Source organism: Anabrus simplex, chromosome 4 (assembly GCF_040414725.1).
Source record: "Anabrus simplex isolate iqAnaSimp1 chromosome 4, ASM4041472v1, whole genome shotgun sequence".
Classification (NCBI taxonomy): Eukaryota; Metazoa; Arthropoda; class Insecta; order Orthoptera; family Tettigoniidae; genus Anabrus; species Anabrus simplex.
The window spans coordinates 291672804-291691451 of NC_090268.1; the positions used below are offsets into that span (position 1 = coordinate 291672804).

Below are 18648 nucleotides of genomic sequence, written 5' to 3' on the forward strand. Positions count from 1 at the left end.
TAGTCAGTTTACATCCATTGACAACAATTTATTGATTCTCCATAGAGAAAATAAGGGAAAATTACTTACCATCTAGGAAAGCATTTTCGTACATTCAGATCAAATGATTAACCCCACCTTCAACAATTTAAATGAAATTCCTGAATAGACTAACGTTCTTTGCGAGGCATTAAAAATCCTTCTTTGTAAAACATAAAGTTACAACCCGTCCAGTCTTTCATAATTTTTTTCAGGTCTCCCTTCCACAATTTCTTCTTCCCCGTTCCTTCCTTTCTTCCTTCCTTAGTTAACAGCTGACCTGCTCAGCAGTCTATTAGTTCATTCTATATTCTTTTGCTTTACATTTTTCAATATGCAATATAAAGTGAGTCACATCTATTTCATCTTAAATTTACTTTTCCCCTTTCATTTACTTATTCTCAACAATTTTTCTTTTCTTCCTTTTTCCTTTCTCATTATACACAACTTTTCCATAGAGCAACTCTCTGCTGGTACTTCAGGCTTTTGTTTTCTGTATTGTCAGCATGTTTCAATTTTCATTTTTTCTAATTGTCAGTTTCAAAAGACTTTTTACATGACGATTATTTTTATGAATCTTGTAATTTGACATCTATAACCACTGTTCACACTTCTTAAGTAATTTCTTCCATCAAGACTTCAAGGCCTTTATATGTTCCTCTGTGTGTTATTTTTTTTTGTTATGTTTCTAAGAATATATCAAGATATTTCAAGTTTAATTTTCATAGGACTTTTAGTGTTCTCTTTAGAGTGTTTTATTTTACTTTTATGGCTGAGAAAGGCCCAATGAGGCCAAAACACTTATCTGTTATGTGATTTTTCTTAAAGTTTCTTTTAAGACACATTCATGTATTGACTAAGGTGGACTAATTATAAGCTTTTCTTTTACAATACAGTCAATACAGAATAACCAAAATATGGCATTTCCCAGAATTCTCAGAAATGTTCTCAGCCTACATTCTGCATGCCGTACTGTTTTCCAAGTTGTGGTTACATCATTCTACCCCTTCATCTCTTGTTAGAATGAATGGTTGTTCATTAGTTAAGAATGACAGAAGCAGTAAACTTGTTGGGAGATATCGATAGGTATATACAGGATAACATGAACTATAAGGTGATATTTAAATCCCATAGTGATTTCTCTCATACCTCTGAATTTTTGTTTGTCAAGCTTATAGTTCTTGGTATTGTGAATAGTCTCCGAAGACTAGTAACATCGCAAACCTGAAGTAAGCTCTACGACATATCACCCAGGTATGAGCATGTGATTTTATTTTTGGGAGACTTTATAATACTGATATGACAAATTAAATATACCAAAACCAAACAATTGACTGAAATGTATATGTCTATTAATTTGACAATCCTACCCCTAAACCCTACACATCATATTGCCACCTCACACATCCTCTTCGATCTTACAATCAGTAATAATACTAACCAGATCCTAACACAGTAAAATACCAGTAAAACAAAATTGCGGGGATTTTGGAAATTAATGTATGGTTAAATTTTGTTATACTTGAGTCAGTTTTTAAGAACTACCCTGTTGCTATATCCGTTGCAGAATCTACATTACTTCAGCATGAATTTACAGATAAAGCAGCTTAATATTTATTAGATGATAGGAAAATTAGGACATATGTACATGAAGTAATGATATACAGTAATTGCAAGAGGTTTTCTATAAATTTTCAGCATATCAAACTTTACATTGTTCTGCTACACGATTTTCTGGGCTTTATTTTCTGGAAGGGAAGAAAAAAGTGATTTTCTTTTGAACACTCTCGGACGCAAAAGAACATTCAAGGTAGTCACCAATCACTGCAAACAAATTACGACAGATTCTGGCACCTCACTTTGTGACGGAAGAAAAAATCAAGACTACATGCCATGTTTCTTGCCTGCACAAGTGTCAAACTCTTTTGGAACATTTTGAGGCACATCTTTCTTTTCCTCCTCCTCCTCATCACATCGATTTTTCACTATATCTGTTTATTTACTATCCATGAAAAAGCCCTACTTTGTCTAGAATATTAGGGCTGCAGGTTATAACTAGTTACCTTAAATAGTACAAACATATAATACAAAATTTTTGAAGTGAGTGATTACACACCCAAATTAACTAAACTGGGAGAAAAGAAAAAACTATTCTTAATTTTTTTCCTAAGATAAACTGCATAAACTTATAAAAATCATTCAAACGACAGATCTTGTGAAATATCCTAAAAATAGGTTTGACTAACATTACTTGTACAACAATTGTGTTGTTCCAAAATATATCTAGCTTTGCTGAAGAATAGACCATAAAAAATAAGGTGAGTTGCAGTTTTTTTATCTCCACCAACACAACTGTTATTACTTATTTTGAATTTATATAAATAAAATTTAAATTTTCCGTGACCCGAAAGAAACAGAGTGCTGGTGAAGTTTGGTTTCAATAAACTGCAGTCCAAACAGTCCGGTACCGTTGGAAAAAGATTGTTCTTGTAGTGTCACCCTTATTACTTGAGTTCCACAGCTTTGACCTTCACTGATCGTGAATTTATATAATTCACATTTCACTTTTGATATAGGGGCTCTTTTGTGTAGTTTCATTGTCACTAAATGCTGCAAGTTTAGCAAGCTTATCTGCTCTTTCTATTAGACCTTCATGCCCTTTAACCCACTTAAAACAGAGATGTCTTCCATACTGTGAGAGATCTGCTCTAATGCTACTTGCCAAAGAATTTAAATTATACAATTTCAGAGCTGCTTGCGAGTCACTATGTATACATGCACTAAACTTTCTTTCTTTCAGCCACTGAACTGCATAATTTTAGCAAGAAGTTCTGCTTGAAAAATGGAACACTGGGAGGAAAGTTTCATAGTCTTAAAATATATTTCTGCTTCATCTTTATACACGACAAAGGCACTTCCTATTAGATTAGTACAATCCTCTTTGGGTGTTCTTGAACCATCTGTGTAAACTTGCACCTCATGTGAGAGAAAACATTCAGTGATAACATAATCATAATGATATGCTGGATGACCACATTCAAGGATATTTACTTTTTGTTCAATATCATATTCTTGCATTACCTTATTGCATTGTCTTCCTTTCTTAATGTTGGTCAATTCAGCTTTTGCTATGGCTTTCAAATGCAAAAGTTCTATACCTGCTATAATGAGAGCAGCATCTGTAGATATTGTTCTATAACCTTGTATTATTCTGAGTATAAATCCTGTCTGAATTTGTGCAAATTTACATTGAGCCCATTACATCACTATTTCTCTGTCTGCCACAATTACATAATCGGTAATTTCTTTTTGCACTAATACATCACAGTCCATGTTGATACAGCCTGCTAGATTCACACTTATTCGCACATTAAACTTTTTACTCAAAATCTTCCAGTTTACTTTTGTTTCTGCATCATCCAACATTTCATTTTCTGTGATGTCTTCTGCATGAAGGACTCCAGGGTTTCTGAATCAGTTTTCTGTGCTTTATTCTGTCAGTGATCTTCATGCAGCACTAAATGAACATCTGCATTGCTTCCAATATTTTGATATTAATGTCCCCAAAGTGTTCGTCACACACGCGTTCATTAGAAGTGTATTGATGGAAATATAGAAAAGATTCATGAAACCACAGTGTTTTCCCATGACTCAGCAAGCTCTCAGCACCTTGTTGACGTACTTTCCTGTGTATATTTCAGAAGCAGACCCAGTTTATAAACATCGTGTTCTGGTTAGAGATGATCTATGTTCTAGTTCTCATCATTTTGCCTACTTATCGTGGAGGATTATCACAAGGTTTGAAAAAATGTAGAATTAGAGTACGTTACAAATTAGTGGAGAAATTAAACTTTCTATTAGAGGTTCGGAATAATATTCTAATGAATGTAGTTGTGACTATGATTCCAAGAATCATGTAAATGTCGAGGGACAGGGCTACAGAGAAATGTTACTAGTAATATCATGATAATCATTCTTGTGAACTGGAAATATGGTAAAATAATGCTGATTCAAATTACTATTTACCTTCCAGAAGTTTAGAAAAGAATACTGTATTCTTTTCAATTATTTGTGGGATGGGAATTTTATGAGCTTGTAGTAAAGCAGATTAATTTTCATGCCGAAAATTTACAAAGAAAAACTGGCATTGTTGATACTACCTGGCAAAACTTGCGCTGACAATATTAGGGCGTATTTAGGTCTTCTAATTTATATGGGTTCGGTTGTTTTACCTGAAATTGTACATTACTTCGTATGAGGCTTTTGTGAGTTCCTGTTAGTAAGGCAGGCAATGACACTGAAATGGTTTAGGAAATTTGGACAACATTTAGATTCCAAATTAGGGTATTAATTTTTTTCCTTGAGTTGGGAGCAATAAATACAATACTGTAAAGGAATGTTACAATTATAAATTGAAAAATAAATAAAGTGTCTCATATTAGATTATCTTGACCCAGAAATGGGCCAAATTCGTAGCAGTGTCACAATCTACCATTAACTCTTGCGTTGTGCAAGAGTATAGGTACGGTTTGCAGGTAGGCAGGTGTAATATTGTCCGTCTCTCCCCTCACTTGCAGAGATCTGAACCCTGTAGATATTCCTATGTACGTAAATTTACTCTACATCTTCCCACACCACTCCTAAATCCCTTGGGTGATCGCCAGATTTCCCAGTTGGTGCGATGGCCTGATGTAAGACCTTCTTTGGCCTTTTATCCACCCTGCTGGTGTAGTGGATTGCCATAGCTGTGTCCTGGCTACCTCAAATAATATACATTCTGAGGTTTGATCCAGTGAAATAGGTGGTTAGCAAAACTGGATGCCAGTGTTACAGTAACTTACAATGTCACAATGATGTTTTATACGGGAGCAACAAGTTGAGCACTGAGGCACAAAAGGGGAGCTTCCAAAAGTATGCAATTGCAGTAGCCATTCAAACGTTTAGTGGAATGTATTTCTTTAATTGGTACTGAGGTGGATTCAGCAAGGAATTTCACTGGCCAAACTCTTCACAGTGATGGTGGCAATTATACTTTGCTGAAGCACAGTTGTGTACAAAGTTCACAAATTTAATGTTGTAAATGAGGCTTTGATTGTTAATTTGGGCTGATAAGGTTTTCATCTCAATAATGTACACTATCTCAGTTGCCTCTCTACCAACTCTTGTGAAGATATTAGTGTACCAGTATCTTGTTTACGGTACTTCCCTTGTAACTCGTAATCATTATTCACCATCTACAGTATTTTTTGTAGTTTATGTTTGTAGTTCTAGTGGTGTAATATTGCATTTGTTCTTATTTCATTAATAGTGTTATGATTTTACAATTATTGCTTTTCTGTCCAGATACATACGACCCAAGGAGACGGCACTCCTACAGTTCATACTGTTCAAACGTTGGCGGAGGTAGCGTCGGCGCAGGGAGATGGCGGTGTAGCAGTTGATCTGAATAACGTGACTGAGGCAACGCTCAACCAGGATGGACAGTTGATCTTAACGGGCGAGGATGGCCATGGTACTCTCTTCCTCATATATGACTATCAGGGATAGGTGACAAACACTCCACTCAGGCATGTGAGTCATAAAGGAATGTTAGTATGAATCATGGAGCCATGTGTATTTTTTTAATTTGTCACAGTTCTATTCAGATATCTGCCTGTTTTTGTATATTTGTCATTAAGTATTTATTGTGTATTGTACCTGAATAATTGTTAAGCCATGCTTGTATCTTCTCCATTTTTGTTTATATTACAATTGATTTCAAACTAGTATAAAGTACATATTTAAGATATACATGCAGTTGTTTGAATTTCTTGTTGATGGAATTTGTTGTGCAACAGGCTTGTAAGCAAGTCCTCCTATATTACTGGCTGAGAAATATACTAATATGTACTCATCTACTGTATTCAATTAATTGTATGTCAGGAAAATGGGGACTTGTCATTACAATGATTAGTTTCTCATATTGAGAATCATTTATTTTTTATCATAGCCTGGGTATGTCAAAATTGATGCCCTAACACTATTCTCCTTACTGATTAGTATTCAATGGAATATTCTTGTTAAATGGCCCAGTTTCTTCATGATCCTTTATTCCTTACACATTCAGTCACATCTACACTTGCAAAAATCATTATAGGTGTATGTGTCAAGTGTTACGAGGAGCCCAGTAATTTTATTGCACAGTGTTGGTGTGAATTTCCATGCCTAAATTCCTAGCATTATTGTATGGAAATTTCATATCAATTTCACTTCTAAATATTTTCAGTTATCTTTATACTCTCATTTTGTAGCATGGAGGGGAAGAAGCTTCTATATTGTTCTACTAAGTAACTTGCACTTTTTACTCAGATAATATGTTAACTATGATAACTAATTAATTTGGTAAGGTATGTAGTGAAAATAAATACATTAATGAAATTACAATATTAGATCTATTAATGTAAAATGTTGCTGCAGTGAATACTAGTATAACAAAATGTTCAGTATTACAAAATTAATTTTAGCTTCCTTCCCTTTTCCATATTTAATGTATGTTAACACATTGTTTAACAATGTTGAATTTGCAGTATAACAAATTAAGTTCTGCTCTTTGTTGTGTATATCACTCAGTTTTTTCAACATATAATTGAAATTCATCCTGTTTTATTATATAAATTTTTTCTTGTCATCATCAATTCCTCTTTTCGAGCTGATACTGGGTGGGGGCCAATATTGTTCCTCTACACTTCATGCTGTCTCCCAGCATTCCTCATCCAACACTATGTTCCAGTCCAGGTTACGTTGTCCTGTGCCATTCTTCAGTGAGTCCATCTATCATAATCTTGGCCTCCCTCGTCCTTGCTTCTGTCTTCTGTCTTTCCCGTGCTTGTTTTGGCATTCTTTCATCTTTCATCCAGTTGATATGTTCAAACCAACTCAATATCTTCTGTTCAAGTTTGTTATTTAGTGTCCTCACATTTTGCTCTTTTCGTGTATCTTCATTTCGCACTCAACCCCTCCTTGTCTTCTGTACAATACTCCTCAGGAATTTCATTTCAGCTGCCTGTACTCTACCCTCATCTCTCGGAGTCATTGTCCAGGTTTCTGCTGCATATGTCATAGTTAAGTAATGTCCCTTGTATATTACGTCTAGCCTGCATTGGTACATCTTTATTCCATACTAATCTCTGTGCCTAGTGGTAAAAGGCATTCTCTAGTTGTATCCTTCTGCTCATTTTGATATCGAGTCTTCAATTTTGACAGCTCCTACTTCCTCTACTTATCACCATTGTCTTGCTCTTCTCCACGTTGATCCTCAATCCCCATTGTTCAGACCTTCTGTTCAGTACAGTCAGCTGTTTTATCTCCTCACCTTCTTCCCATTTCACAGCATAGTCCGCAAACATCATTACATTAATTCTTTCCCTCCATAATCTTCTCTTGCTGCCTTTACGATGTCATCCATCACCATTATGAACCATAAAGGTGACAGACCATTGTCAATTCCAAACCATTCTGTTCTACCCACTGTTGTCTTCACACCACCTGTAACAGTTATATTTTGTTTTTCTTACTGTGTTATAGAAATCGCATTTCACAGAACATTGTAGCAAGCTCATTATTTAATGTGGCGTTAATGTTAACGATCAAGTCAGCCGTGTGTATCATTAATATTATTTCGCTCTTCTGAACGGTGATATAGATGTTGATTCCCATTGGGAACCTGAAATATTTGTCCCGAATGAGTAAATTTATAATGTCCAATAATGGACCATTTATATTGGTGTTTTCCAGCTAACTCATTCCTGGTTGCCAGCGTCTCGCCCCAGGAATGAGTTAGCTGGAAAATTTATAATGTCCAATAGTGGACCATTTATATTTTTATCTTCTGAACGGTGCCGAGAATAATGTTATGCATCTGTCACCTTTCTCCTGTTCTCTTTTTGCGCAGGATAAGAAGTTCTATTAGAAATACCTGCACAACAAGCTAAGAAAAAAAAGGCCAAATATAAAAGATTATTCGAAGAATGGGTTGGAGAGCTCCAAGGCCGGATGTGGTACATTTATTCCAGCATTTAAATTGACTTAGTAGATTATTGCATTAATCGGCATCGAAGTTGAGCCTCTTTGAAATGACGACTTGTGATGCAGAATATCACAATATCAGAATTGTATTAACTGGAAAGATCATTAATAACTACAGTGTCACACTCATATTAGAAATTAGGCCTACCACATTATACATGGTGAAGGCTACATGTGATTATGATCCCCCTTCATTTGAATTTGTATTTCAATACAAAACGTAATGTTTGTTACATGTTAATAAGTTCATGGAATTTCAGTAAACTGCCTGCCAGTATCTCTCTTCTATGAAATATTGCTTTGATTTTAAAGCATTCTTGTTATCTTTTGTATTACCCTTCAGAGGTTTTGTATGGTGAATTTTATTAACTGGACACATCATTAATAACTACAGCAGCACAATCATATCAGAAATTAGGCTGCCAGATTATACATGGTGTAGGCCACATTTGATTAGGATACCCCGTCCTTTGAATTTATATCGCAGTATGATGCTTTGGTTTTAAAGCATTCTTGTTATTGTGTGAGATATGTCTTTTGTATTATCATTCAGAGATTTTTAACCTGTATTTTATTAACTGGACACATCATTAATATCTACAGTAGCAAAATCATATTAGAAATTAGGCCTACAGGTTATACATGGTGTAGGTTGCATTTGACTCTGTTCTCCCTTCCTTTGAATTTATATTTGAACTCACTGTTTCTTACATATGAGTAAGTTAATGACATACTAGTTTCAATAGGCCTACCTATCTTCTATAATTTACAATACTGATTATCTCCTGTAACGATCTGAATGAATCTGTTGCATAATGTAATGGTTATAGCGTCCGCCATGGCAACTTGCTATCGGCCGTATCGGCCCCACCCCCCCTTACGCTCGTCCGCGCCAATCACGAGCAGCACTTAAGTGGTGGGTGGGCCCTTCTCTCTTCTGTCCATGGTCGCGCCGCATGGGACGATGGAAATTACTCGACTATTAATCTGGAGTCTTCCATCTCGCGAGGTTCCTGGATTCATCGAGCATCCAGACTTTTCTAGAAGGGCTGGCGCAGGTATATAAGAGCAGTTACTTGCCTGTAGACAGTTAGTGAGAGTTAGACTGGGTTAGTTAGTGAGTGAGTGAGCGAGAGAGAGATTGAGTTCGCTAGTGTGAGTTAGCGAAGAGCGCAGTCAGTTATATCCTGGGCTGAGATGTCAGCCGATGGAGTATCTGCCTGTTGAAACCGAGGACTCGTTCCTGTTTCCCTGATGTCTCTTGGAGCCGGCTGCTGGAGAAGAACCTAGGGTGTTCTGAGCAGCGCGAAGGGAACTCTGTGTGTGTGTGTGTGTGTTTTTTTAATAAATCTTAGAAATAAGACTCTACCAGGTTCTGTACTCATTTATTCACTTATTTACCCCACCAACACACGACACTACCTTTGTCTTTACGCTAACCCTGAATATTGGCTTTAGTTAGGCCTGTGCCATATTTACTTGTGGATGCACAGTTATTCTTCATTTCTGCGTTTTTAATAACCATTAAATTAAAATTGTTATCAAAATATCGACAAGAAGCTATTGAAAATTTGCTGGCAATACCTGTTCCACGTATCTTTACAATACGACAATCCACCAAAAAAATATTTCTGCTGTCTATAAAATGTAATTCTACTAAGCGTCAGGTACAATAGACACATTATAACTCTGCCACTGAATAGCCATGGCCTTTCTAAGAATTCAAAGGCTCGCATGTTTTGATGCCATTCTGTGGATTTGACAAAAGTTTTTGTAGAGGCTAATAGAATGTTATTCTCTCTTCATTATTTCCCGAGATCAGTGCCGTTACACAGAGGCACTGTACAACTGGTTGCCACGGCTAGCGAGGTATATTAAAGAGGCGGACATTGATTGTCAACGAGTTTTGTGTGCGCGTGCAGCGGGTGGAAAGAAACAGTGTGGTTACCGTGGTAGCTGCCAGTGATGTTCATTACTGTTAGGTTGCGAATGCTAGACAACCCTTGATTTTTCACATGAAATTTTAAAAAACATTTTTTGGAATTCGGAGAAATACGGTAATTTTAAACTCCACTTGCAATAAATCTTTTCTGTTGAGGTCCATATTCTGTCATGTCAGCGATCACATTGCAGCTCATTCACAGCCACGTCGTTTTGGAAAGTATTGCTGCCGATTCGGCGAGAACTGCTGTGTGTGTCATCGGCCTTTGTGGGAAATAACAGTTTATTACTGTACATTAAAATAAAAACATTGTTTAAGACAAAACATAAGGAAATGCATGCTTTTTGATCAGAAATGAAATGTAATGAAGGTGAATTCACAGATGTTGAACATCAACTACGTTAATTGCATCTCAAGATTCAGATCTGGGCCAGCAAATATAAAATCGGTTTCAGATAATACAGATTCAAGACTTGTTTCATACTAGAATCTCCCATTGTCTCCTGTTATTTTATTGTAGAATAGCATCACATCTTGTCCATAGTGAGTGCTTTATTGTTCACTGCTTGGCTATTATTGATTGCAATAATTAAATATAAAAATGTGCTGTTCTTCAAACCCTTGGCTTTGGGTCCGTTTTACCACCTGCTGGTAAAGTAATGATTAACTTACCCTCTGTCTAAGGGCTTATTTCCATTTAACCCCTCCTGGGTAGCGCTATCAGCTGCATAAATCGTACTTTACTAAGGAAATTTTATGTCCTCCTATTCAATACATACACATCTCCATCATTAGATGGAGTAATAATAGACATACCTGTTTCAACTCATTTCAGCCATCTTCAGTGAAAATAAGAGTTGTTTTTTAAATAATAGATTCTAAAAAATGTATTAAAACATAATGAAGAAAAGAATGAAAACAAATGAGACATGACTGAATTAAAACAATAAGCGATTGTGGCGATGTTGTGGACCCCTTAGTCTAAAACGTCCAGTGTGTGACAATTAAAAAATGAGATGAATTCACTGTGTTAAAATTTAAAATGACAGTCTGTCTTCATCGAGTCACCATCACAAATTTATTAGCCCAAGTTTCTCATACAACCTCATTTTTTCCATTACAGATTTGAACTTCATTGGTGGTTTCCACTGTGTGTACCTAGCTTTTGTTATCTTCCCAAACATAGTTTTCTCAATTTTTTCACTGCCCTCTTGACTATTTGTGATGGTGACTCAACAAAGACAGACTGTCGTTTCAAATTTTAACATAGTGAATTCGACCTCGTTTTTTAATTGTAACACACTGCACGTTTTAGACTAAGAGGTCCACAACCTCACCATAATCACTTATTGTTTTATTTCTGTCATGTCTCATTTGTTTTCATTCTTTCCTTCATTATGTTTTAATACATCTTTGAGGATCTCTAATGTAAGAAAACTTAACTTTTTTTCACTGAAGATGGCTCAGACGAGTTGAAAGACGTATGACTATTATTACTTTATCTAATGATGGAGATGTGTATGTATTGAATAGGAGGACATATGAAATTTCCTTTGTAAAGTGAAAACGTCAATACGGAATGATTCTAATATCTTGTAATTCATAAATCATAACTACTCCCGCATAAGTTATCGGCCACTGCGAGGGTCAGATGAGACTACCTGCCAGGCAAGACTTGAGATCTGAATATTATTAGCTTTCCTTTTTTGTGACATACAACAATTAGCTCAGTATGTTGAGAAAAACATGATACTGTAACAGTGATCTGAATTGTATTGCAGGTTTTTAATCATGAATACTTCCCTTGAGTTGCTATAGTCACATCACACTCTCGCGTCCAATGTCATTAACACCAATTGTATGTCAAGCTTTCATGAGGAAAATCTGTATGGTACAAAATCAAAACCTATTTGAAAATAATCTTGAATGGGCTTCAGTTTTTTAATTTTAGTATTTCAGTTTTCAAACACGAGTTATAAGTTGTTGTATATGCTAATGTTCAGGGGAGCGTTCTTACAGCATAATGGCTAATGCACTGGCTTCATAACATGAGGTACGCTGGTTTGAGTCCCCATCAGGCTGATTTTAAAATATTCATATGCATGCCTTTTTTCATCCCTTCCTTTATTGATAATATATTTCATTCAAATATTTAATCACAATATTATATCTGTTAGGAAAATCATTAATATATAGGGTGAAGCGAAATTCGCGCACTCTGGCGTCGCAGCACGACTCCTCACATGCTAGCAATAAAAAAAATGTCTCTCACAAAAGTTGGTCCTGCGAATATATCAGGCAGAAAAAGGACGTTGAAGAGTGGCAATTTGGCAACACTAACCACATGTAGGGTAACTACCTCTGTCAGCACATATTTGTGCTGTACAGTTGGTGCAGTGGATATAGTTTTGGTTTAGCATGCAGGAGGCCGAGGGGTCGATCCTGGGTTGAAGCGTGTATTTTATTATTTCGTAAATGTAGTCCAGGTGGTATGGTATCTGGCATCTAATCGTCAACAGTGATTGCAGCGGGTCCTATAGACACCATTTGCACTTACATACTACGATCCTAGAAATGGACGAACAATCGTTTTCATTGGTCAGCTTTGAAAGACGCCTTTTCCACGTCCTGGGCGTGAATTCAATCGCACCACTTCATATGTTAGATGCGAAACCTTTGTACCCTCCTCCAGTGGTCTTATAGATTAGTATCGTATTGTATCGTAATCTGTTTACCCTCCAGGGTCGGTTATTCCCACGGACTCGGTGAGGGATCCCACCTCTACCGCCTCAAGGGCAGTGTCCTGGAGCTTCAGACTCTGGGTTGGAGGATACAACTGGCGAGGATGACCAGTACCTCACCCAGGCGGCCTCACCTGCTATGCTGAACAGGGGCCTTGTGGGGGGATGGGAAGATTGGTAGGGATAGACAAGGAAGTGGGAAAGAAGCGGCCGTGGCCTTAAGTTAGGTACCATCGCTGCATTTGCCTGGAGGAGAAGTGGGGAAACCACGGAAAACCACTTCCAGGATGGCTGAGGTGGGAATCAAACCCACCTCTCCTCAGTAGACCTCCCAAGGCTGAGTGGACCCCGTTCCAGCCCTCGTACCACTTTTCACATTTCGTGGCAGAGCCGGGAATCGAACCCGGGCCTCTGGGGTTTGCAGCTAATCACATTAACCACTACACCACAGAGGCGGACCTCATAGATTAGTACCAACTATTAATCTTGCCTCGTTCAGGTCCATTATATTTCGTTAGGGCATTACGTTACCAGTAGGCCTAGCAAAGTATTTGTTGTGTTCAGCGTTACAAAATGTTATAAATGTAGGATACATGTGATGTAAGGTACAGGTGTCCTACTGTAATACAGTATGTAATGTCCTATGGAAATTAGCAAATAAAAAATGCGCCTCAACCCAGGATCGAACCCTCGACTTCCTGCATGCGAACCCAAAACTCTATCCACTGCACCAACTGTACAGCACGGATTTGCTGACAGAGGTACTTACCCTATATGTGGTTACAGTGTTGCCAAATTGCCACTCTTCAACGTCCTTTTTCTGCCTGATATACTCGCAGGACCAACTTTTGTGGGAGACATTTTTTTATTGCTGGCATGTGAGGAGTCACGCTGCGACGCCCGAATGCGCAAATTTCGCTTTACTCTGTACATGCTACTTACAGAAAGTTATGTTCTTATTAAACAACCTTGGTAGTAACATGATCAGGATGTAATAACCCTAATCCATCCAACACAGTTTTCAACTAAAGCATGGAGGACAAACATACAGAAATAATTACCCCAGGTGGTACCCAATCCACCGTCACTTTCAGTGACTTTGTGGGCCTTCGAATTCTGGGGAGCCCACGCCGACATGCTGCAAGGAGGAGTCGGAGCATCTTGAAACCTCTTGCAACAAGATATACCATAAACAGCCCAACTACTTCCCCACGTTGAATGTCAACTCCCTAATCAAAGACATCTAACAGACACTTTGACACAACACCAGATTCTGATCACGGCAGTGCAAGAAACCTTATATTCCGATGAATATGCATTCGAATCTCGGGGATACCGGATCTTCAAGGAAAAAGTGGGGCGTCGGAAGGTAAAGAACATCCCTCATTTGGGAACTGGCTTGATTGTCAGCCACAAAATACTGGATTCAGTTTTATCGACTTCCATTTGTCCAATAGCAGAGTAATTCTACTAAACATTTCGGTGCACCAATAAGGTCTACACAGTTGTGAATGTACATGCACCCATTAACCAGGACAAGAAGTGGAATCCTGAAGAGACAGACAAGTTTTGAGAAGAGCTTGAAGATATGATTAACAAGATTTCAGAGCGCCATACAGTCTTCTTATTGGGTGATTTTAACGCTCAGCTAGGAAAGGTGGTATAAACACACAGTGGGGGAATACCCAGCTCACACGAGGACCAAGAGAAATGGGAAACGACTTGTTGGACTCTGTAAGGCCTTTAATCTACTAATTAAATCAATGACTTTCAAACGTCTGCCAAGAAAGCAGAAGACATGGATTTCACCCAACAAACTCCTTAGAGAATTTCAGATAGATCATGTGGCCATTCAAGGAAGTCCTCCAGAGAAATACAAAACGTCAGGGTACTAAGAGGGGTGAATCTGGACGCGGACCACTACCTCTCGAAAATATAATTTCAGTTCTTACCCAGAAACACAAAAAAAGCGCAAACACCCAAACTCGCTAAGTTTGACCTGGAGAAACTGAAATCAAACATGATTACAAAGAAAATGCAAGCGCTAGAATATGAGAGTTACAACTGGGACCAAGACTTCTGTGGCTACTTTGACTAAGTTGTCTCCAGGACCAATTAATGCAATTGGATGAAGATTTTAAGAAGAACAGCTCCAGAAACTTCTACAAGACCTTCAAACGAAACCTCAGGCACTGCACTCCACCCAGCCTGCACTTCAGGGGACCAGATGGGAACTTAGCTTGTAATGATAAAGACAACTGTCACCTATTGGCCAAATACTTTGAGAAACTCCTCAAGTGCGAGTCCACTAAGACTTCCTGTGTCTACCGAGACAGACCCAGACAACCAAACTCTCTTTCTCCAACAGAAGAAGAAGAAGTAACAAACATCATCCAATCTCTGAAAAATAACAAAGCACCGGGAGAAGATGCAATAGTTGCCTAACTATGGAAGCAGGCCAGGGGACAAAGTAATCAGCAAGTTGACAGAGATCCTACGGAACTTCTGGGAAACAGAGAGGCTGCCAGATGACTGGACATCTGCTCTGATCCACCCCTTACACAAGAAGGGTGACTTGACTAACACGAACAACTATAGAAGGATCTTATTGATACCAGTTACCTACAGGATAGTATCTAAGGCCTTATTAAACAGAGCCAAACCTCAATTGGATCCACAATTGGGGGAATACCAAGGTAGTTTCAGAAAGAACGTTCTTGTGCTGAACATATCCTCAACTTGAAGTCGGTACTAATGCAAGTTAAACTAGCGGGCAAGAAGTATATAGTCACCATTGTTGACTTTACGAAAGCATACGACTCAATAGACAGAATTACCCTCATGAGAATTCTGCAGGAAATGGGTCTGGAGCAGAAGACCTACAGCCTTATCCAAAAGACCCTGAGTAATACGTGATTACGAGTGAAGTTCAGAGGAACGCTTTCGGAAAGGTTTGAAATAAAAACAGGAGTTAGACAGGGAGACGGACTTCATTGGACAAGGTCAAAAGAGAGTGGTGGAAAGGACTGGAAGAACAAAAGATACCAAGTGGTATTTAACTGGGACACAAACGGAAGAGGCTAATAGTTGACTGCTTGGTGTTCGCAGATGACCTGGCACTTCTGGCGACTGCCGTAGAAGTAGCAGTGAAACAACTCAATGCACACCAGAAAGACGGAGAAGTCATTTTTTACCCTTTTATGAACTCCGCACTTTGCTTTTGCCATAATTTCTTAGATTTTATTCAGACTGTATGACTGTATAACAGCTTGTTCCCTATAATTCAATTAGCCCAGAAGGGTGGAAGGGTCATTTTTGACCCATATTAGATGTTACAAGAACTCGCCTCGTATTTCCATAACCTTGCTTCTAATTTGTTTCCTATGCGTGATGCAATGTTAGCTTCTTCCCCTACTCCACCAACGAGAGTCTAGGTTAAAACAAGCCCGCCATTCGCAGTAAGGAGCTTGTGAAACTTGTATTGTAAACAGTTAGTTGTTGTTTGTTGTGGTTGTTTTACGAATGATTCCTCAAATATGGAGCACAGAAGTTATTTGAGACCAGATGATGTAATAGTTTCTGTCCAGGAAATAAGTGAAGATTACTGAGAAGAGTCAGGTCCAGCACCACATACAATACGAAATATTGTTGATGGATGCATCACAAGTGCATAGAGACCCATCATGGATGAATTCATCTTCAAACACATACAGAAATGTATGGAAGGAGAGGCTGAGAGGCAGCTACAGTGTAAGAACTGGTCTGCGACTATGAATGAACTTGTGCATTTCTAGGTATATGGTATGCTCATGAGGACAGCTTGTGCGAGAACGCTGGATTTGAAATTTCTCTGGTCCAAAAACTGGGCACTTGGGAATTGTGTAAAAATGCTATGTCCCAAGATCGTTTTATAGATATTTTGAGATTCAATATCAGTCCTTAACCCTTTGGCACTCAGCCTAAATACAGGTGTTTGCTCGAAGACACTCAGACTAATTTTTGTGATTTTCCAAAGCAAATTACAAAAATTCAACACGTAAAGAGTTTAAGACACATTAAAATAAAATTAATCACACTAATACAGGAAACTATGAGCATTTCAGAAATGAATATAACTTGGACGTATTGTTATTGGTTAAGCCCCAAAAAATTATTAAATTTCGAAAATAAATTTTTAAAAATAAATTATTGTTTTCAATGATAGAAAAATTAGACATTGTTGCGTCTTCCTTCTTTACTCTTAGACGTGAATGAAAGAACATTTAATTCTGAATAATTTGATATCAATATGATGTGAGTGCTGCAATTCACTCATGAAGCATTGCACAAAGTTATTCAGTGTACATGTAACGGTCATCGATGTCAGGACCTCGCGGTCCGATGCACGGTGAGCAGTTATGACCGTGTCACTTCCCACATAACGGTAATCACTTTCAGCAAAAGAAGGTCATTATTACTGTCTAAATCATCTGAAAATTCAAGGATATCGGCCTCATTCGGCCTTGAATATGGCCTAGCCATTACTATAAAAAGATGACGCAAGCACGTGCAACAACGGAGTTATGAAAAGGAGTAAAATTGTAGTTTACGAAGTACATGGAACACACGATATACCAAAGAAATGAAATAAACTATAAACAAAACTCGTAGCAAGATCAACTTGTTGTATTCATAAGCCAATCAAAACAGATCCACGCAATAACAACTTCAAATGACCACAACATAAACATTCTCGGTCAACAGATTTCATTTGTCGAAAATAAAAATATTTTGTAGGGCTTGTGGATATATCTGTTGAGTTAAACACAAATTCAACGCTTTAATGTACCATCACGATCAACTGTTACGATTTAACAGCTACGCAAATGACCAAAATCCATAAATAAGACAGAGCCGATGTATCGGCGCCGTGAGCGTTTTCGCCATAACCTCTCGCGCCGATAGATCGGTGCACTGAGTGCGAAAGGGTTAAGGTCAGAGAAACTTAAAACCAGTAAGTTTACTCTGATGTCAGAAGTATGGGTGAGGTTTATTTCAAATTGTCAGATTTGTAATAAAACGCCGGCCTCACGATGTAGGGTTAGCGTGCCTGCCTCTTACCCGGAGGCCCCAGATTTGATTCCCGGCCAAGTAAGGGATTTTTACCTGCGTCTGAGGGCTGGTTCGAGGTCCACTCAGCCTACGTGATTAAAATTGAGGACCTATCTGGTGGTGAGATAGCGGACCCGGTGTACAAAGCCAAGAATAATGGCCGAGAGGAGCCATCGTACTGACCATATGACACCTCGTAATCTGTAGGCCCTGAGGCTGAGCAGTGGTCACTTGGTAGGCCATGGCCCTTTGAGGCTGTTGCACCATGGGGTTTAGTTTTTAGATTTGCTATAAACCTGGAGCTTGGATTACAGTTGATGAGAAACTGTTCTCCAGCAAAACTTGTCACTTTTTGTAATTTATGGCATCCAAGACCGACAAATATGGGCAGAAATTCTGGATGGCCATGGATAAAGAATCAAAATGGGTCTTGAATGTATTTCCTTATCTACGAAGGGATGAACAGTGCCATGAAAATGTGCATTTGGATGATTATGTTGTTGTGAAGTTAATGGCCCCTTTCATAAACAAGGATAGGAAAGTCACTTGTGACAGGTGGGTGTTTTTTGGTGCATCACTGTAACTTGCTGAAAAGCTGAAATCCCAGGAAACCAGTCTTCTTGGTACAATAAATCGGGTAAGATGGGAGGCTCCGCCGGAGGTGAAAACTTCCCAAGCACGAGTTCTAAAAAGGAACAACATAACTTCCGAATATTTATGAAGGCAGGGTCTGTAAGAATGTACATGTGCTCAGTTCACTTCATCCAGATGCCCAGGTGGAAATGGACAGAA

The 18648-nt window shown here is 38.2% G+C and overlaps 1 protein-coding gene across 10 annotated transcripts in view; it reads left to right on the top strand.

The window, feature by feature from the left end:
• Positions 1–18648, top strand: part of ewg (DNA-binding protein Ewg) — a 281799-nt gene that overhangs the window by 179662 nt on the left and 83489 nt on the right. For 9 of the 10 annotated variants that reach the window (XM_067145587.2, XM_067145586.2, XM_067145589.2 and 6 more), the window contains one exon: positions 5362–5530. In XM_067145587.2, coding sequence (XP_067001688.1) covers positions 5362–5530 — 169 coding nt within the window. Of the gene's footprint in view, positions 1–5361; positions 5590–18648 lie in introns of all 10 variants that reach the window. The other variant, XM_067145591.2, reaches the window with a different exon arrangement.